The sequence below is a fragment of the Trachypithecus francoisi genome, unplaced genomic scaffold, assembly GCF_009764315.1.
Source record: "Trachypithecus francoisi isolate TF-2019V2 unplaced genomic scaffold, Tfra_2.0 Lachesis_group16, whole genome shotgun sequence".
Lineage (NCBI taxonomy): Eukaryota > Metazoa > Chordata > Mammalia > Primates > Cercopithecidae > Trachypithecus > Trachypithecus francoisi.
The window spans coordinates 11,897,207-11,920,275 of record NW_022681461.1 but is presented as its reverse complement, the minus strand read 5'-3'; the positions used below and the strand labels follow the sequence as shown (position 1 = coordinate 11,920,275).

At 37.1% G+C, this 23,069-nt stretch overlaps 1 protein-coding gene across 3 annotated transcripts in view; it reads right to left on the bottom strand.

Moving 5' to 3' along the window:
- The window catches only part of AGTPBP1 (ATP/GTP binding protein 1), a 200,513-nt gene that overhangs the window by 135,963 nt on the left and 41,481 nt on the right, over positions 1 to 23,069 (bottom strand). For all 3 annotated transcript variants that reach the window (XM_033236931.1, XM_033236928.1, XM_033236930.1), the window contains 4 exons: positions 16,162 to 16,286; positions 4,551 to 4,618; positions 1,564 to 1,627; positions 686 to 832 (listed from right to left, as the gene is read on the bottom strand). In XM_033236931.1, coding sequence (XP_033092822.1) covers positions 686 to 832; positions 1,564 to 1,627; positions 4,551 to 4,618; positions 16,162 to 16,286 — 404 coding nt within the window. The remainder of the gene's footprint in view (positions 1 to 685; positions 833 to 1,563; positions 1,628 to 4,550; positions 4,619 to 16,161; positions 16,287 to 23,069) is intronic.

Here is a 23,069-nt window from a genome sequence, read left to right as displayed (position 1 = left end):
GGGAGCGAGAGATAACGATGAGTTTGTTAATGGATACAAAAATACATTTCAATAGAAGGAATAACATCCAGTGGTAACACAGTAGGGCAACTATAGCTAATAATAATTTACTATATATTTCAAAATAGCTATAAAAGAAGATTTGGAATGATCCCAACACAAAGAAATAATGAATGTTTGAGGTGATGGATACCCCATGTACCCAGATTTGATCATTACAGACACATTGGTATCAAAATATCACGTGTACCCCCATAAACATGTACAATTACTATGTATCCATAGAAATTTAAAATAACTTTTTTTTTTTTTTTTTTTTTTGAGACGGAGTCTCGCTCTGTCGCCCAGGCTGGAGTGCAGTGGCCGGATCTCAGCTCACTGCAAGCTCCGCCTCCTGGGTTTACGCCATTCTCTCGCCTCAGCCTCCCGAGTAGCTGGGACTACAGGCGCCCGCCATCTCGCCCGGCTAATTTTTTGTATTTTTTTTAGTAGAGACGGGGTTTCACTGTGTTAGCCAGGATGGTCTCGATCTCCTGACCTCGTGATCCGCCCGTCTCGGCCTCCCAAAGTGCTGGGATTACAGTAAAATAACATTTTTAAAAACTGAGTGGTTACAAGGTGAGAGAATCATGTTACAAAAAAAAATAGTTCTAGATTCAACAATCATACAAATGAAATCCCTTACCTTTTGGTCCAATCTTTGCAAGAATAGAATGAATCTGTACCATTAAGTCCTCATGTGGGGGAGATTCTTTGCTGGCGTTCATAAGTAACTGCAACAGTATTTGAGAACCACCTTTGGTGACTAAGAAACTCACTCTTCGACCTCCACCTAACAATTAAAAAAAAAAAATTTGAAACAACAAATCCTCCCATATGAGGCATCATAACTTGTTAGCATTCAAGAAATGGTTAAAACTGATGATTTCAGAATGACTTCTAAAATCAAACAAATACGGCCAGGAGCAGTAGCTCACGCCTATAATCACAGCACTTAGGGAGGCCGAGGCAGGCGGATTCACCTGAGGTCAGGAGTTCAAGACCAGCCTAGCCAACATGGTGAAACCCCATCTCAGCTAAAAATGCAAAAATTAGCCGGGCATCATGGCACACACCTATAATCCCAGCTACTTGGAGTTTGAAGCAGGAGAATCTCTTGAACCCAGGAGGCAGAGGTGGCAGTGGGCAGAGATGGCACCACTGCACTCAAGCCTGGGCGACAAAAGCAAAACTCCATCTCAATCAATAAAATCAAACAAATACCATCAACATATTTTGTTTAATCTCATTTATTTAGAAAATAGAACACAAAGGGTAAACACAAATCATGCTGAAACTCTAGGTTCAAAGCTGTGAAATACATGGCTGTGGGGTAGTCTGAGGGATACTTGAAAAGATACCAAAAACAAAGCAACAACAACAAAGTATGACATTTCAGTTTCTAAATTCCATTACTCAGAATAGCCTCTATAAGAGTATCAGAAAATTCCAAATAAAGTGAATATGATACATTGTTGATCACTGTTTAGAAACAGAAATTAGACCAAAGAAACAAAAACTTACCAGCTGACACCAGCTCAACAAGAATGCTTAAGATATTAAGTGTAGTTTGAAGATCTTTTGTGTTCTGAAATAAATAGTTTGTTTTATTAAAACATTGTAAACTTTTGATTCCCAAACTTTTGAATCCATTGGGAACTACCCATATTTTACAAATGACCTTTCCAATTTCTTTAGGAACAAATGTATTCAGGTTTTCACTATTCTTTTATCATTTCAGTCTGTTTCCTTCTGCCTTTAAGAATTTTTACAAATCATTTTTAGTTATTACTTGCTTAATATCGACATTACTACAAGAAGAATCAATCTGTCATTTGAATTCCTCATCTTTCTGCCAAACAGATAATAAACAGTAAATGAATCAAAATGTAAATGGCACTACAATGTATGTCTGGTGACTACTCAATCACCTAGCTGCCCTCTCAGAAGACGATCATGTTATCAATTTCTTTTGCATTCTGCCAAAGATAATATGCACATATAAAAGAAATCCATGTAAATATATACATGTGCATACAGGTTTGTTTCTCCAAATGGTATTGCTCTATAGGTACTATTTTGCACCTTGATATTTTACATATCGATAAAGAGTTTCTTCTTTTTGAGGGCTACAGGATATATTCCATTATATGTCTATATCACCATTGTTTATGTAACCAGTCATCTACCCATGAAATATTTAGGTTGCTTTTAATATTTTGCTATTAAAAGTTTCAAATTTAACTAAGGATATATATTTACACGTTGTAAAGAACATCTGTATAGTAAGGTAAATGCCTACAATTTCAAGTTCAAAGAATATGGACCTTTATTTTAATAGATATTAGCAAGCTGCTCTCTATGAAATAATTTATACTCCCATTAGCAATGCAGAGGTGTGACTATTTCTCCAAGTTTGGACAACCTATCTCATAAGTGAAAATGTTTAAACATTGTACTTTGGTTTTATTTATCTTATTAAAAGTAATGCTCAATCTCAAGTGACATCTGTGTTTCTTTTTCTGAGAACTGTGCAAAGCCTTTACATGGTTTTTGAGGGGTTTTTCTTCCCTTCCTAAATGATTTTTTTTTTTTGAGATGGAGTCTCTCTCTGATGCCCAGGCTGGAGTGCAGTGGTGCGATCTCAGATCACTGCAAGCTCCGCCTCCCGGGTTCACGCCATTCTCCTGCCTCAGCCTCCTGAGTAGCTGGGACTACAGGCACCCGCCACCACGCCCAGCTAATTTTTTTTTTTTTTTTTTTTTTTTTTTAGTAGAGACCAGGTTTTACCGGTCAGGATGGTCTCAATCTCCTGACCTTGTGATCTGCCTGTCTGGGTCTCCCAAAGAGCTGGCATTACAGGCTTGAGCCACCACACCCGGCCTTTAACTGAAGAAATTCTTTACATGTCAAAGAAATTATATAAGCCAAAATACTTTTCCTCAGTTTTCCAAGTATCCATGGTGTTTTTTTCCACATCCTTTTGTTAATATAGTTGAATCTATCAATCTTTTATAGTTTCTATTTTTTCATACTTAAAAAAGCCTTCTTTGTTGTAAGGTTATTTTAAAATTCCTCTCTCTTTCTCTAGTATTATTATTCCATTTTCCATGCTTAAATATTTGCTTCATATGGAATTTATTTGGGTGTGGAATGCAGGAAGTCAGGATTCAATGTTATATTCTTCCAGACAGCTACCACTCTATTCCTCACTGATCTGAAATGCTACCTTTAATAAATAATACTAAATTCCTATATGCATTTTGTTTTTGGATTTTCTATTCTGTTACACTATAGTAGTAGTCTATCTATTACTCATGCATAATTTCCAAACTATTTTAATTACTGAAGACATCTAATGTTCTTTGATATTTAACGGGTATAGTCCTTTCTCACTTATCTTCATTCTCAGAAATGTGCTTTATATTTTGCTGATTATGTCTCCCCATTTGGACTTTAAAAACAAAACTGTTAGGCCGGGCACAGTGGCTCACACCCGTAATCCCAGCACTTTGGGAGGCCAAGGCAGGTGGATCACCTGAGGTCAGGAGTTCAAAACCAGCCTGGTCAACATGGTGAAACCTCATCTCTCCTAAAACTACAAAAATTAGCCGGGCATGGTGGTGTGCACTATAATCCCAGCTACTTGGGATGCTGAGGCAGAGAATCACTCAAAGCTGGGAGGCGGAGGTTGCACTGAGCCGAGATCGTGCCACTGCACTCCAGCTTGGGCGACAGAGTGAGACTCCATCTCAAAAAAAAAAGAAAAGAAAAAAAATTTGGTAAAATGTTGGTTAAAAAATTTGGTAAAAAAAAGAAAAAAAATGTTGGTAACTTTTATTGAGATTGCTCTGAAGTAACAGATCAGTCTAGGGAGAAATGACATCTTTATGATGCTAAGACCTCCTATTGAAGAACATGAATTCATTTCTTGTTCTTAACATTGCAACTGAACAAAATACAGAATCCTGATTCTGAATACATCCTGTTGGTCCACCCAAAACTTTACACTGGCATAGAAATTCAGTTATCATCAATATAATATAGTTAACCAATATGTGTAGTAAAATCACAAATGTATATCAGTTAAAACAATAAATGATAATTTTCAATGTCAATCATTTGTTTTAAGCTAAAGATTTATTTCCAGCTAATTCTTTATTTTCTATTACCAACTAGAATAGCATGTTAGGATTATAATTTACAGTTATCATTATAATTGCATAAGGGAAATATACTTCAATAGTCACCTAATACATATTAGAATATTTATACCATCATTCCAAATAGTATTTTAAAAACCTAAAACAAACTTCTATTCACTGGTTTACCTCTAAAATAAAAATTGTTACATATATACATATATACACATGTGTACATGTATGTGTATGTGTATATATGTACGTGTGTATGTGTTTCTGTGTGTATTTATACACACACACATAGGCTTTTTGTTCTTCAGTATCGCTTGGCATTAGTAGTTATATAATTAAAGTGTGTCACTGATTTACCTCTAATGTTGACAGCAGAATTTCCATTCCTGTAGAACCTTTGGCTGTCATTTCTCTCCTTGTTTTTTCTGAAAAGTAGCACACAATTTTTTTCTCAAGCATAAATTTTTAACAGTATGTATAGTTTTGTTGCATATAGCTAATAAAGATTCAACAAGTCTCCACTGGTACAGTAAACACTCTAACTTGGTTCACAGACGTTCTTCCCTCTGATGTTGCTAATTCTACCGTATGTGGACTTCGAGATTTCAGTTAACATAGCGTTCTTCACATTTCATCACAGCTCCTGTCATGCATTAGGTGATCCCTATTCATCCATTTAGAATCTTAAAATCGATAATATAGTACAAGTGCCAGAACTAGGGAAGGTAGGAGTCTTGCCTCATCTTCATGAGTAGAACTAGAAAACTGTTCATCAAAATGGGTGAAAACAAAAACCTACTACCATTTTCCAATGTTTTGATCGTATTAATACCTCTTTTTTTTTTTTTTTTTTGAGATGGAGTCTCACTCTGTCGCCCAGGCTGGAGTGCAGTGGCGCAATCTCCACTCACAACAACCTCCACCTCCGGGGTTTAAGCAATTCTCCTGCCTCAGCCTCCTGAGCAGCTGGGATTACAGGTGTGTGCCACCACGTCCAGCGAATTTTTTTTTTTTTTTTATTATACTTTAAGTTCTAGGGTACATGTGCACAACGTGCAGGTTTGTTACATATGTATACATGTGCCATGTTGGTGTGCTGCACCCATTAACTCGTCATTTACATTAGGTATATCTCCTAATGCTATCTCTCACCCCCTGCCTCCCCACAATAGGACCCAGTGTGTGATGCTCCCCTTCCTGTGTCCAAGTGATCTCATTGTTCAATTCCCACCTATGAGTGAGAACATGCAGTATTTGGGTTTCTGTTCTTGCAACAGTTTGCTAAGAATGATGGTTTCCAGCTGCATCCATGTCCCTACAAAGGACACGAACTCATCCTTTTTTATGGCTGCATAGTATTCCATGGTGTATATGTGCCACATTTTCCTAATTTTTGTATTTTTAGTAGAGACGGGGTTTCAACCTGTTGGTCAGGCAGGTCTTGAACTCCCAACCTCGTGATCCACCCGCCTCGGCTTCTCAAAGTGCTGGGATTACAGGCGTGAGCCACCATGCCCAACCTGTATTAATACTATTTTAAAATTCCGTATCACACAAAAATAAACAAAACTAACAAAAGTCTACTTCTGAAACAATTTGGAGACCAGATCACCCAAATGATCCTTTTCCTCTCGTTAGGATTGGTTAAAACAAGCAAACAACAACAACAAAAAAAAACCAGCATAAATTATTTCTATTAGGTGAAGGAAGGTTTCTAGAGCGTCTTCACAATTCTTCTCCTTTGATTAACAAGAGAAGAAAAGTACATCCTAGGTCAACATTTAGAAAAGGAACTAACATTTACTATTCCATGTACATTATCTCATTTATAACTCACTTTAACCCTCGGGGGAAAAAAGCACTGTTTTCATGGATTTCAAGATTTAAGTTCAGAAAGGAGAATAAATCTGTACAAGTCACTGAGCAAACAAGTGGAAAGACTAGGTGATCACTTGTGTTTCTGAACCCAAAACTTATAGTCTTCCAGCATTTAATGCACTTAATTTAATGTCAAACCTGAATACTAATGCCAGAAATTCTTCTAATACAGAATGACAGTGCCATTTATTTCACATTTTGAGATTTTAAAAAACAGACTACAACCCATTCTCAATACAGTACATATTCCACAATGAAGTTCAAAGGACTGATACCAAATTCAATGTTCCACATGGAGATAGTCAAGGGAGTTTAAGAGAAGAACAATAGGCAGTGAGGCCCTGATTAAAGGAAAATATCAACACGGGAAAAAAAACAAACTCAGGCTAAGCCTTCAGAACATCATACTTTTGCTCTGAGCAAATCCTGTTCAACTTCATGAGTCTGACATCACTTGAAAATTAAGTTACTCTAAGTTAGGAGTAAATAGAGGGAAAAACGTACTACAGAAAGGATATAGTATAATGTTATTTATAACAACTACCTATGACTAGCTACAAAACAAATATGCCGGAGAGTACTCGTCATATTTATCTTAAAACAACAATCTCACGCTATCATGCATCATCTCAGGTTCAGTTAATGGGCTTCGTTAAACTTATAGGAACCTTACATCTTTCAAAACAGAAACTCCCACAAGTGATATGAAGACCTAAAATAATGTTCACCAGTTCCTTGCTGCCACATTGCTAATGCTTAAAAGAATATAAAATTTACCTAGAAAAAAGGGAAATCTCATTAATGACAGTAAAATTAATTTCTCCTTTTTAAAAAGTATGTCATTTTTTTCTCCAGCCCTGCTGCCTCCACCAAAAAATATTGAGTTATAAAATAAAACACTGTTTCAAATATCTAATGTATCCTTGATGTAGTATTTTAAAGGCCCCTGATTTAATTTCAATATTAATATCACCACTAACAAGCCATTACATTTCACCTCCATGAAGGGTAAAAAAACTCTCTTCCTTTGAAGACAGTATAATGCAGCCTCCCCTTGTTAACATTCACCACTGTTTTGTTTACACCTCACACTAAATGAGAATTAGGTGTTCAGACTAACAGTTTTCTCCTCTACTCCAAATTCTGCCATGATCTTGGGAGACTTCAATGTCAATGTAGAAAATTCATTCAAATACCTAGTTCCATAGTTTCTTGACCTCAAAACAAAATCCTTCCCTCTGTGCTCCAATTCATCAACATTCTGGATGGCCATTCTCAGGACCTCAAACTGCTCTGCCTCTGATATCTTAACCTCTAATCTTCTAATTATGGACCATAACCTCCTAACATTTCTATTCATCTTTCCTTTATAAAGACTATATAAACCTCACTGTCATCTTTGTTGAAACTTCTTATCCAGTGCGAGGTAGCACTGTTTTCCCACAGTATCAGTCCCCTCCATACTTAACTTGGATTCCAAGCACATCCACCCCCACCAACTTTCCCACCACAAACCCTGACACAGAAGTGAACCCCAAAAAGCTAAGTTCCCTACTCCTACATCATAGTTAAAATAACACCACAATCTAAGACTGTTAATACCATAAAAGTAATGAATTCCAACCTCACTTGGGAACACAAAACTGCTCCTTTCACTTATCTTAGCTCACATCCATCACCACGGGCCCTGCCATAGCCTGTAGCTACTCCAACATTTCTAGCAGCCCTCAATCTTTCTTCTCATTCTCTGGACTTCTCAGAACCTAAATTTTTCCTCATTAAAATGAAGCAAAGTAATAGTTAACAAAACATTTTACTAATAACAACCAAACTCTATATGCTCCTGTACCAAAATCCTTGACAGTCTTGCATTCCTTCTGCCAATAAATGGCAGAGAGGAGCAGGGAAGTGGAGGTTAGGAAGAAATGTCCCTTCATCTATGTTCTGAATTCCATCCTTTCTATGTTCTTATGAACCTTTATCTTCAACCTCTACCAACATATTGGTTGTTCCCCCTCAACCAATAAATACACTTTTGTTATTCCACATACTTACCAAATCTTATTTTACCCTGCCTCCCCCTCTATTTCCCTCTTTTCTTTCTCAGTGAAGCTCCTCAAACAAGTACTCTATATTCCCTGTGATTATTTCATTTGCCACTCACATTATAACATACTGTAATCTTCCATCTAATCCTACCACTTGAAAAGTGTTTTTGTTGTGATCAATTTGTTAATAATCCAATCAAAAAGAATTTTAACTAACCTTCCTAACACTTAGCACTGTTGACTACTGCATCTTCCTTTGGCTTCTTTAAATATAATCCTTCCCAGTTATCATAATGCTGTATTCTTTCTTCAACAGCTTCAATTATCTGAATGTTAGATTTAGATTTACAGACAAGAATTTTAAAGCAGCTATTATAATAAATGACATTAAAGAAGTACACAATGAATGAAAAGACGGGAAAACACTGCAGAGAAATAGAAACTACAAAAACAAACGAACCAAGTGCATCTTTGAGCATAAAAAAAAAAACATCTGAAATAAATTATCAGACAGCTAACTGGAAGAATGCATAGGAAAGAGGCAGTGAAACTGACAATAGAACAATAGAAATTATCCAACCCAAATAACAGAGAATTAAACTTAAAATATATAAGCCTCAACAATAGCTGAAAAAATACCAAAAATCTAATATATGTATAATCATACTTCCACAAGACAAATAGCGAAAACAAGGGAGAAAAAAATTGAGCCACCAAAAATGTCCCAAATTTGGCTAAAGATAGAAATTTACAGATTCAAGAATATCAGTGAATTCCAAGCAGGATAACTATGAAGAAAACTACAGCCAGTCAAACTTGAAAAGCAAAACCAAAAAAAAAAAAAAAAAAATCCTGAAATCAGCTAGAAAAAAATCACACATAACATTCAGGAAAACGAAGATTCAAATGACAACAGAGTTCTCATTTGAAATTATGGAGGCCATAAAATGGTGGAAACACAATTTTAAGCACACTTTAAACTGCTAAAAGATGATGACAATGATGAAACTGCCATCCCAGAACTCTATATCCAGTAAAAATATCCTTCAAAAATGGTGAAATAAATTCACTGTCAGATTAAGAAAAAAAAAAAAAATCTTCCACAGCCAATCTGAACTACTGGAAATGACAAAATTCTGTAGGCTAAAGAGAAATGGCACCAGATCAAACTCACATCATTAGAAAATAATACAGAGCTTCCAAAATGGTAAATATCTCTGCAAATGTAAAAACTACCTTTTTTCTTCTTAGTATCTTTAAAACATACATGACTGGATAAAGCAAAAATTGTGTTGTAATGTATATAGATGTAGATACATATGACAATTACAGCTGAAGAATGGCAGAAAAAATTTAAGATTCTAAATTTACATGAAGTAACAATAATAATTCTAAGCAAACTGTGAAAAGTTAATGACATTTACTGCAATCTTCAAAGAAATTACTTCTTAAAAATGAAAAGAGGTATAACTAAAAAGCCAATAGGTAAATTAAAATGAAATTCTAAAACAAAAATAAATAATCCAAAATAGGGTAGGACAGGAAGAAAAGGAATAAAAAACATAAAAGATAAAGAGAAAATAAAATTGCAGACCTAAATCCAATCAACAACTACATTCAATGTTAACAGACCAAATGCTCAAATGAAACACTCAGACTGTCAAACTGGTTAAGTATTTTTTTAAAAAAGATCCAACTATATGCTATCTACAGAAATCATACTTTGGATTCAATGACACAAAAAAGGTTGGGAGTAAAAGAACGGAAAAGACTGTATCATGCAAAACAACAACCACAGGAAAGCTTGAAGGGTTATACTAATATCAGATAAAATAAACTTCAGACAAAGAACACTACCAGAGATAAAGAGAAACTTTCCATAATGATAAAGGGGTAAATCATCAAAGACATAAAATCAAGTGAACGCACTTGATTATCTTCACAAGACCCCTTTAGAGCCCTATCTAAAAGTGCACAGTTCCCAGGACACAAGCCTCATCTTTCTCACTCTACATCTCCTTCTAAGGAAACTTAATTCCACCCCTGTTACTTTAACTATCAATCTGTTGGCTCTTAATCCTGCTCTTCATTTAGAACTTCTTTATAAAGCATAAGATTGTATAAGCAATAATTATAACACTGTATTGCTGGGATTCTAATATGTATAAACATAACATGTAAATCAATAACAGCATAAGGAGTGAGAAGGAAATGAAGCCATACGGGGGTTTTGATACTGACTGGAATTCAGTGCACTGCAGTACACTGTAAAAAGATGCACGTTTTAATCCTTCAGGAACCACTAAGAAAAGACCTACAATTTCTTAAAGTTAGATAACACAAAAGCAGTGAAAGAATGAGAAGAATGTAAAACACATGAAACAAAACAAATAGCAAAATGGCAGATGCAAACCCAATCATATTAATAAATGCATTAAATTGGAAGCACTAAAACACTCAGACGAGTTAAGAAGCAAGATCCAACAATATGTTATCTTCAAGAAACACACTTTAGATTTGAAGGTACAGACAAGTTCAAAGTAAAAGAAATGAAAATGGTACGATATGCAATGAGTAATCATTAGGCAGCTGGAGTGGTGATATTACCATTAGACAAAATGAACTTTAAGTCTAGAACTATTATGAGACAAAACGCAATATTTCACAATGATGGAAGAGGCAAACTATCAGGAAAATGAAACAACTATAAATATATACACAGCTAATAACAGGGCCTCAAAATACATTAACCAAAACCTGCCAAAATTAAAAAAAAATACACAATTTAATAATATTTTAACACCTAACTCTTACTAATTAACAGAGCACCTGGATAGAAAATCAACAGTGCATAAGAAATCTGAACAACACTATCAACTAACCTGACCTAATTGATATGCATAGAACACTTCGCGCAACAAGAGCAAAATACACATTCTTTTCAAGTAGGCAAGGAACACTTTTCGGGAGAAACCATAAACTAAGTCATAAAACAAGTCTCAAACAATTCCAAGAATTGAAATAATTCAAAGTATATTCTCTGGCCACAACAGAATTAAATTAGAAATCAACAGAAGGAAATTTAAGAATTCCTGAAATATTGGGAAATTAAACAACACACTTCTAAAAAAACCTATGGGTCAAAGAAAAAAAAATCACAAAGAAAATTAGAACATATTGTCAACTGAATTAAAACAAAAATACAATATATCAAAATTTGTAGAATGTAGCTAAAGCAATGTTTACAGAAAAATCTATGGCTTCGAATGCCTCCAGTAGAAATAAAGGTCTCAAAATAAATAATCTAGACATCTACTGTAAGAAAATGGCGGCCGGGCGCAGTGGCTCATGCCTGTAATCCCAGCACTGTGGGAGGCTGAGGCGGGTGGATCACCTGAGGTCAGGAGTTCAAGACCAGCCTGACATGTTGAAACCCCATCTCTATTAAAAATACAAAAAATTAGCCGGGTGTGGTGAGAGGTGCCCGTAATCCCAGCTACTCAGGGGTGCTGAGGCAGGAGAATCACTTGAACCCAGGAGACAGAGGTTGCAGTGAGCCGAGATCTTACCATTGCACTCCAGTCTGGGCAACAAGAATGAAACACTGTCTCAAAATTAAAAAAAAAAAAAAAAAAAAAAAAAAAAGGCAAGGAAAGAGCAAATTAAACTCAAAACAAGCAGAAGGGAAGAAAGCAATAAATAAAATAAGGAAATCAATGAAACAAAACAGAGAAAATCAATTAAACCAGAAGTTGGTTCTTTAACAATATCAACAAAATTGACAAACTTTTAGCTAGCCTAGGGTTTCCGAACCTCATTCCTTGACATTTTGGGACAGATAATTCTTTCTTGTGGGGGGCTGATCTATATATTACAAAATGTTCAGCAACATCTCTGGCTCCTATCCAACAGATTCCAGTAAGCCCCACTAAAAAAAAAATTTACAACTAAAAATGTCACCAAACATTGCCAATGCCCCTGGGGGAAAAAGTGGGGCAAACGCAATCACTCCTGGTTGAGAACTAATGAGCTGACCAAGAAAAAAGAGAGGGCACAATCAAAATCAGGAATGATGCTCCCTACTCTATAGAAACTAAAAGGATTATATAAGGAAAGATTAGCAACAACCATGGGCCAACAAATTAACCATTTGCATGAAAATAGATAATATAAATGCTTCTAGGAAAAAAGCTAAAGGGAAATTGCAAGAAAGAACCATGTTCACTGTACATAAGCAGTTAACGAGAGGCAAATTATGGAAATTTATAAGTTAATAGTGTGAATAAAATGTGTTGTGGGGTTGGTTTTTTATATCATTTAAATATATAAGTAGTATATGATTGTTGCAACAATTTTAAAATGTCTGAAACAAAATTAGCTTACCTTATTCTCCTCCATTCCTATCCCATCAATATAGTTACAGCTAACAATTTGATATGCATCCTTCCTTTTATCTTTTGGCCTGGCTCATACAACTATTACATACAAATATAATGGTTTATTTTATACAAAAAATGAGACTACACATATTTTGTACAAAAATGAGACTATACACATTTATAGTCATATGAACTAAAGAATCTTGCTGTACATAATATACTAAATTTCAGCCTCCAAGAGAGTGCATATAGTTACACATTTGAACTGTATGTTTCAATTATAATTTTTTTTCAGTGTTTACAATAAAGAGTATAGGAACTCAGCCATGCCTGTTTCTTTATGTATCATCTATGGCTGTTTTTGTGCTACAGGGCAGAGACTGTATGGCTCACAAAGCCTAAAATATGTCTATCTGGCCCTTCCCAGAAAACACTAGCCATTCCCTGTCTACAGCAGTAGCTCTCAATTTTGGAACCATCTGAAAAGCGTTAACAATAAGATTTAATTAGTTTGGGGTGAGCCTGGTGTGGGGGTTACAAGAGTCCCCATCATAAATAATGTATTATTCATAACAGCTGCATAATATGACTATAAATTTCCAGTTGGGCTATATCAAAAATTATTCACACATTCTCTTAATGATAAACATTTAAGTTGTTTCTTGACCTTTGACATTAAAAATAATGCCACAATGACTATCTCTACACTCTCTCTAACTAGCATTTTTATTTCAGTTAAAATATATTTCTTGGCCGGGCACGGTGGCTCACACCTGTAATCCCAGCACTTTGGGAGGCCGAGGCAGGCAGATCACCTGAGGTCAAGAGTTGGAGACCAGCCTTGCCAACATGGTGAAATTCCATCTCTACCAAAAATATAAAAAATTAACTGGGTGTTGTGGCATATGCCTAGTTGGCGTAATCCCAGCTACTCGGGGGACTGAGACAGAAGAATGGCTTGAACCGGGGAGGTGGAGGTTGCAGTGAGTCAAGATTGCGCCGCTGCAATCCAGCCCGGGCAACAGAGTGAGAGAGACTGTCTCAAAAATAAATAAAATAAATAAAAATAAAAATTATACATACATATATATATATTTCTTAAAGTAAAAATCAAATACCAGGTGCTGGGTCAAATACCAGGTGCAATTTGTTTTAGTACACATTGCCAGATTATTTTCTCCAAGTTTGTAATAATTACTATGCCTCCAACAGTATTATAGTACCCTCTCCCCATGCCTTCAACAGCACCAGACATTGTCATTCTAATTTCTGTCAATCTGACTAGTGAAAGATATCTTTGTTGTTTTCATTAGCAGTTCCTGAACTGTAAGGGAGTAAAGAAAATTTCTGTACATTTCTTGGTTGTTTGCATTTCTTTTTTCAACTATAAATTCCAAACTTTTTCTCCCAAATGGGTAGCTAACTGGATTATCCTATAAAGGATGGGACAGTCTTTCACTACCAACTTATACTGTGTTGGTTGGCTACTTCTAGGCACTAGAAACAGAGTCACGAGATTACACACCCCAAGGGACAGTATTCGGGAGTTAGACTCCAGTGGTGGCTGAAAAGGTGGGAAGAGGGTCATTCTCTGACAGTGGTATGGTTAGGAGTATTTTCAGTGGTAATGCTGGAGTAGGGGCTTCTAGGTTGTGACACAAAGAAGAGTCTATAGTGGTAGGAGCCATGGACAAAAGTGTTTATCTATAGGTCTGAAGGATTCATTTTCTTTTGCTTTTGCTGGGTTTTTTGTTTGATTTTTTCAAGGAGGAGGTATTTCACATGACAATGCAGTAAATATACCTGGCACCTTTAATTTTGCACTGATACAATGAACATCCTTGTTCATTAGTTGCCTTAGTTAATAAGTACAGTATTTCCAGAGCCTGGAATCCAGTACAGTGGATTTCTTAATTCAAAGGTACAGGTATTTTAAATTACATGAGAAACAATGGGGTGGTGTCAACTATCCCCCAAATGCATGGGCTACATGGGAGGAAGTGATCAAAATAAATAAAAGTGTCTATGAACAAAAGAAAGGGTTAACAGATACCGAGCTCTTGAAACAGTAAATGCCTGCCAAACATCTTATTTGAATGATCTAAGCCTCCAGAATAATGAAGCTTTTAAAAATTAAATAAAGATTATAATTATTGAACCTTAATTCTAAAAGAAATACCTTTTATGTGCACTGTTAAATATTAAAGCAGCTGCTGGTTTTCTCTTATTTAAATCATGCACAGTTTTTAGTCTTACCAAAGTCCTTTTTACTATCTATTAAGATAATCACGTGGATTTTATTTGACCTGTTCAGATAATGTTATACTGACACATTTCCTGATATTAAACCATCTTGCATTACTGAAATGTGTTCTTTTTATTTTTTATTTTTTATTTTAGATGGAGTCTTGCTCTGTCGCCCAGGCTGGAGTGCAGTGGGGCAATCTTGGCTCACTGCAAGCTCCACCTTCCGGGTTCACACCATTCTCCTGCCTCAGCCTTCCGAGTAGCTGGGACTACAGGCGCCCGTCACCACGCCTGGCTAATTTTTTCTATTTTTTAGTAGAGATGGGGTTTCACAGTGTTAGCCAGGATGGTCTCAATCTCCTGACCTCGTGATCCACCCACCTCGGCCTCCCAAAGTGCTGAGATTACAGGCGTGAGCCACCACGCCCAGCAAAACGTGTTCTTTAACAATGATACTCATATTTCCATGTATAGACTTAATTCCCTAATGTTTTATTTGAGCCTTTTCACATTATGTTCCTAAGTACAAAGTCAATACTATTTGTGTACTCCGTCCAGGTTTTGAAATCAATTTAGTACTATTACCATCATAAAATATAAAAATAATGTCTAATTACAGAGGACATTTATAGAACATTTTAAACATTCTTTTTATATGCTTCTCATGTAAATCTCATGACAATCTCATGATATTTGTGACCTCTACTTCAGAGATGGTATAGCTATTATACATTCTAGAAATTCAATAATTTCCCTAAGGTACCCAACCACTAAATGGTAGAGCATGAATTTCAAAGTGAGGACCACATAATAACCAATATTCTATGGTACTTGATATCTTTTTGCCAAAAATCTGTATCAAATAGCACTGGAATTCGGTACTGTCTGTAAACTGGAGGGTGGCAATCATCTATAAGTAAAATTGTAATCATTATTAGAAACAATGCTTTGAAGATCAATTTCCTCCAGAGTTATTCAGTTTTCTATTCTTGAGTCAATTTGAGAAAGTTTGACTCTTTTTTTTTTTTTTTGAGACGGAGTCTCGCTCTGTCACCCAGGCTGGTCTCAGTTTACTGCTGAGACCTCCGCCTCCCAGGTTCCAGCGTTTCTCCTGCCTCAGTCTCCCAAGTAGCTGGGACTATAAGCGCATGCCACCACACCCAGCTACTTTTTGTATTTTTCAGTACAGATGGGGTTTCACCATATTGGCCAGGCTGGTCTCGAACTACTGACTTCGTGATCTGCCTACCTCGGCCTCCCAAAGTGCTGAGATTACAGGTGTGAGCCACCGGGTCCAGACTGAAAGTTCAATTTTTGTGGAAAATCAACCATTCATTAGAAGCTTGAACATTTTTAGCATCCACTTTGAAAGAATTTAAAAAGCATTTCAAAAACAAAGAAGAGATCAATGTTTACCTTGACTCTGAGCCAGATGAAGAATTTTTGATGTAACATATCGGGCAGTGTCTGATTCTGAAGGTTCAGCATTGATCTTCTCCAGTTGAGCCAGGAGTCCCACGATCCTAGAATTATTGGTAAGGCTAAAAAGAATGTAGGATGTTAGGGCACATTCTAAATCAATGGTGTAAATTCAATACTACAATGATCACTGTTTAAAAAACAATTCTATTCTTTTAAAAACAGTAAGCATTTACACACTGCACTTCCTTACTCTGTTCTATAGCTTAATATTATTAAAATTCTACTGACTTAAGTGAGAAACACATTCTATTTCAGAAAACCACAAATCACAAATATCCCCTCAACCCTGTTCAGAACCTTACAACACATCCTGGAAAGTTCACGTTTCCACTCTCAAAGACTTTTTACACTTACTCTGCTGTCCTCAAAACTCTGATAATCCTTCTTCCCATCCCACTCCATTCTCAGTTAGTGCCCTGCTTCACAACTGGTATAAATCTAACAAGAATACACTCACTTTCCTGTCACCAAATCCTTAAGCCTACCTATCCTCCACCTATGTTCTTTCTTCCCTGTTCCTATTTATCATACAAATATTTGTACACAAGCCAGGCGCAGTGGCTCACACGTGTAATCCCAGCACTTTGGGAGGCCAAGACAGGTGGATCGCTTGAGGTCAGTTCGAGACCAGCCTGGCCAACATGGTGAAACCCCATCTCTACTAAAAATACAAAAAAATTAGCCAGGCATGTGGCACCTGCCTGTCATCCCAGTTACTTGGGAGGCTGAGACTGGAGAATTGCTTGAACCCATGAGGCGGAGGTTGCAGTGAGCTGAGATTGTGCCATTGCACTCCAGCTTGGGCGACAGAGCAAGACTTCATCTCAAAAAAAGAAAAACTGTACATATGGTACTCATCTTGGTATTGTCAATATAGTGTAAACAAAACAAGCAAAAATTCCTACCCCGCACAGAGTGTACATTCTTATGGTGAGATGTGGGGAAAAGAAAGAAAGATCAGCCTGTTACTGTGTCTATATAGAAGGAAGTACACATAAGAGACTCCATTTGGTTCTGTATTTGAGATGCTGTTAATCTGTGACCCTACCCCCAACCTTATCCTTGCAAGAGACATGTGCTGTGGTGACTCAAGGCTTAATGGATATTGGGCTGTGCAGGATGTGTCTTTGTTAAACAAGTACTTGAAGGCAAGTACTTGCTGGTTAAAAATCCTGCCCGTCCCTGGGCAATGGAACATCTCGGTGTAAAACCCGTTGTGTGCTTTGTTTACTGAGCAAGGAGAAAACCGCCTTTAGGAATAAGGCGGGACTTGCTGGAGCAATGCTGCTAAAAGGTTTATGGAGATGTTTGCATATGCATCTCAAGGCACAGCATTTTCCTTTAAACTTATTCATGTTACAGGGATTTTTGTTCATATGTCTTACTGCTGATTTCTTCCCTACAATGATCCTATTATCCTGCCACTTCCTTTTCTTTAAGATGGTAAAGATAATTATCAATAAATACTAAGGGAACTCAGAGACCGGTGCCGGCGTGGGTCCTCTTTGTAAGCTGAGCGCCGGTCCCCTGGGCCCCACTTTTCTTTCTCTATACTTTGTCTCTGTGTCTTATTTCTTTTCTCAAGTCTCTCGTTCCACCTAACGAGAAACACCCACAGGTGTGGAGGGGCAGGCCACCCCTTCAGTGAGAAACAAGTCAAATAAGCAAATATGTACATTTTATATGTTAGGTGATGGGAAGTACTATGGAGAAAAAGCACATTGGGGGAATAAAAAGTGCAGGGAGAGAGAGACAATTTTAGACAGCATGGTCAGAGAAGACCACTGAAAAAGTACCATTTAAGAAAAGGCCTGAAAGAAGTAAGTGAGTAAGCCATGCAGACACCGGCAAAAGGAGCTGTCCAGAAAAACAGAGGCGCAAGCTCCAAGACCCCCAGGCAGGAGTAAACCTGCTATGTTCTATGAACAATGAGGTGGCCAGTGTGGCTGGAGGAGACAGTGAGGAACAAGGTCAGAGCTGGGTGTAGGCATGGGAGAGAACAGAGAAAAATAGCAGATTGCTTAGAGGCCTGTAGGCCATTTTAAGAACTTTGGCTTTTACAATGAGTGAGATGGGAAATTTCTGAGCGGAAGAGTTACATGTTCTCACTTTTAACGGGCTCTATTTGGCTGGTACATTGAGATTCAAAGAACAATCCACTCATACACTTGCTCCCAGTCCCTTTCATTCTCAAAGTACTTGCTTTCTCTTTCAATTATACTTTCTCTGATCCTTCATCTATCTTTCCCCTTCAATTAATCAGATTTGTAGGTGCACAAGTATGATCTAGGAGCTCCTACCAGCGGTTTCTCTGATATTCCTCCAAAGAGAAGTATGTACTGCTCTCTCCATTTCCCCACGTATTGTTCACTTTTCAAACCACCAGGTTGCCTTCTGAACTCTTGAGATCTCCCAAAAGCCTCCTGTGGTCACTTCTAATCCCAACATATTCACATCTCTGCACCATACAAACCAGTTACCTCCTCTTTTCTTTTTTTTTTTTTTGAGACAGAGTCTCGCTCTGTCGCCCAGGCTGGAGTACAGTGGCACGATCTCGGCTCACTGCAAACTCCACCTCCTGGGTTCACGCCATTCTCCTGCTTCAGCCTCCTGAGTAGCTGGGACTACAGGCGCCCGCCACCTTGCCTGGCTAGTGTTTTGTATTTTTTAGTAGAGACGGGGTTTCACCGTGTTAGCCAGGATGGTCTCGATCTCCTGACCTCATGATCCGCCCGTCTCGGCTTCCCAAAGTGCTGGGATTACAGGCTTGAGCCACTGCGCCCGGCCTTATCTCCTCTTAACACACTTTCTTCTTTGGGATTCAATGACTATACTCGCCTGATTTTCCTCCTCTCGCCCCTTCTTTGAGATCCCCTCTGACACACCTCTAGACACTGACGTCTCCCCCAGCAGCTCTGTCCCAGGCCACTTCTCTTCACTCACTACACTTTTGTCTTGAGTGATCCCATCTAATCCCACAGCTGTAATTATTATCTGTATGCTACTTGGTTCCTACGTTCAACAGCAGCCTCAACCTCTGATAGCTTCACCAACCTAACGAGCCCAATATAAAACTTCTGTTCCTCCTCTCAACCTACTCCTCTTCCAATCTTAACCTTCTCAAATTCACATGAATTCAGTTGCTCAGCATAAGTGTCTAGACTCCCTTTTCCACACTGCAACGCAATACAAGCTGTATCTCTAAAACACCTCAAATCCATTCACTTCTCTCCATTTCTACTATTACTACCCACATCCAAGCAATTATCATCTCTCACAACCTCGTGACTAGTCTGCTTCCCTTCTTGTGTCCAATAATCCATTTCCACACAATAATTTTTTTAACTTTTTATTCTGAAGTAATTATAGATTCACAGGAAGTTGCAAAAATAGTAGACTGGTCCTTTGTAACCTTCACTCAGTTTCCCCAATGGTTACATATCACATAACTATAGGACAATATCAAAACCAGGAAAACTGACACAGTTGCTTTCCTGTGAGGGCCTCATGGGCAGCCTGTACTGGCCTGGCCCTTGGGTGCTCAGGGGCCCCTTGTTTTATCTGATTCTTAGATGTTTGTTACCACAGAAAATAAAACAGAGCTACCAAAAAAAAAAAAAAAAAAAAAAACCACTAAGGGTACCTGAAACCCTTTCAGAAAATGTGCAAGGCCAAAGACAATTTTCATAAAAATACTAACATATTATTTACCTTTGACATTGTGTTGACATTTGCACTGATGGTCCAAAGGCAATGACAGGTAAAGAGTTGGCATTGCAGCAAAATGAGGGTAGTGACACCAAACTGTTCTAATAGTCAGTGCATTTTTCACTGACCGTTTTCACTGACTATTTTCACAAATTCACCATGAATTTGTAGTTTAAAGAGAATGCCAGCTTTACCCATGAGTGTACATCATCTTAATATTCTGTGTGCATAAAAACATTTCCGCTGCATATTGAAATATGATGGTTATCTGGGAAGAAAATACATGCAACTGTCTGAATGACAAGCTAAACCAGCCACTTTTTTCCACAGAACATCATTTTTACTTCAAAAACACGATGGACAAACAATGATTATTCAGAGTGGGATATTTTGCCAGACATTTTCTTTTTCTTTTTCTTTTTTTTTTTTTTTTTTGAGACAGAGTCTCACTCTGTCACCCAGGTTGGAGTGCAATGGTGCAATCTTGGCTCACTGAAACCTCCGCCTTCCAGGTTCAAGCAATTCTCCTGCCTCAGCCTCCCGAGTAGCTGGGATTACAGGCATGAGCCATTACACTCAGCTAATTTTTGTATTTTTAGTAGAGAAGGAGTTTCACCACGTTCGCCAGGCTAGTCTCGAACTTGTGACCTCAAGTGATCCATCCGCCTTGGCCTCCCAAAGTGCTGGGACTACAAGCACGAGCCACCATGCCTGGCCTTTGCCATTTTCTTTTCATGGAGATAAGCAAAGTGAACCTGTCACTTCAAAGGAAACAACTAATAGATTTGTTGCTGATGATAAAATTTGAGCTTTCAAGCAAAAATTGGAATTTTGGAAAACACTAATCTACCATAATGACCTTGACAGTGTCTCAATATTTAAAGAATTTTCTCATAAAATCAATGGTGATATTAACAAATATAATTTTTTAATATTGTGTAAAAAAATGTGTCAACCCAGTTCGGCGCAGTGGCTCATGCCTGTAATTCCAACACTTTTGGGAGGCCAAGGTGGGCAGATCACTTGAGGTCAAGAGTTCGAGACCAGCCTGGTCAACACAGTGAAACCCTGTTTGGTATTGTAAAAATACCAAACTTAGCCAGGCGTGGAGGCACGTTTGTAATCCCAGCTACTTGGGAGGCTGAGGCAGGAGAATCGCTTGAACTCAGGAGATGTAGGCTGCAGTGAGCTGAGATTGTGCCACTGGACTCCAGCCTGGGTGATAGAGCAAGACTCCATCTCAAAAAAAAAAAAGTATCAATCAACATTTACAAGATTTGCATAACTAAATCAGCACCGAATGACCAATGCATGGTGTTACAAAATCAGACATGGGTAAAAGAACTATTTTAAGTGCAAGACAGACCAACAACAGATTTTAATGTAACAGAGTACAAAAGTTCACTAATGTGGTTTCAGATTCCACATTATAACTAACCTTTCAGACACTACCACTTACCAAGTTTTAGTGTAATATCAAGGAATATCAATTTCAATTTGAATTTCAAATAATATGGCTTTATTTCCAAAGCACATTTTCATTTAAAACTGTTTGTTCTGCATTTTAACTATTATTTTTGCTTTGATCACATTTTTACTGCTTTTCTCCAAATAGTGAACACACAATTTTATTTTTCTCCACCATAAATCAAAGGACAACAATCTAAAAAGGCTACTAAAGCACTCCTTCCTTTACTATATACTTCTGTGCAAACCCAGATATGTCTTCTTTGTATCCTTCAACAATACAATACACACAAAAAAAGTACATTTATATATATTTACATATAACATGTAAACTCAGAAGCAGATAAGAGAATCTGTTTTCTATTAAGCCACACATTAATAAGATCTGCAAAAATGTAATAAAATATGCCACTCTTCTTACCAAATCTATTTTGTTTAGGAAAGCATAGTTATTTTTAATGCAAAAACATTGTATGTTATGCAATGGGTTTATTATTTTTAAATGAATTGATAAATATTTGTAATATGATAAATTATGGGTTTTAATTTGTTATATGATAACTATCAACAGATAAAATAATCCGCATGAACAAAAGTTTTTTGGAGTATCATTAATTTATAAGAGAAAAAGGGTCTAAAGCCAAAAAGTTTGAGAACTGCTCTTTTAGGCTTAACTTGTACATTCAGTGATCTTGATCTTGTTCTTTTTGGTGAGAAACGGTATATAAGTCACCACAATCTGTATACTAGAGAGCAAACACATCTTTTTAAAAATTTCTGTAACCCAGATTAGAGAGAAATTTACATTCACAGAAACCAACATTCTAAAATTTAATAACTGATCATTTTGTTTTTCATTATTTTTCTTTTAAAAGGTTATCTATTTTTTTCAACAGTTAATAAAACATCTATTCAAAATATTCAACATAAAACAACTCACAAACATACAAAACACACTGAATAGAACACAGGTCCTAATATTAAGAGCTTGCTTTGCCAGTAACCCTGACCAGTTAAAATTAATTACACCAATTAAAATAAATTTACCACTATAAAACAACGACTTGCGTCTTAGTGATTCCTTTGTGAAAATCATGCTTTTCCAAATGATGGATAAATTTTTTAAAGGCAAATAAATGGAAATAAACAGTTAAATCAATTTATTTTTATCTACGGAAGGAAAGTGGAACAAAATTATATTCTAAGCTACTTCCCAACTCAGTTCTAAAATTTGTAAGACTGCTGGTTGACAATAACGTTGAGAGTCAGAGGGTGAACACCAGAGGGCAGCTCTACCATTTGACTACATTTTGGGTTTGGAAAATCTGAGGGTGGTGGGATGCAAATGAAAGAAAGCAAGCTACTAATGAGCAATTTAAGATACTACACTGCAAAGCAGAAGAATGTTAAATAAAGACACTTAGAGGGGTAAATGTATCTTCCCTACCTAACCCTTTCCTTTTTTTTTTTTTTTTTTTTTTGAGACTGAGCCTGGCTCTGTCGCCCAGACTGGAGTGCCGCGGCGCGATCTCTGCTCACTGCAAGCTCCGCCTCCGGATTCACGCCATTCTCCTGCCTCGGTCTCCTGAGTAGCTGGGACTACAGGCGCCCGCAAACACGCCCAGCTCATTGCTTTGTATTCTTAGTAGAGATGGGATTTCACCGCG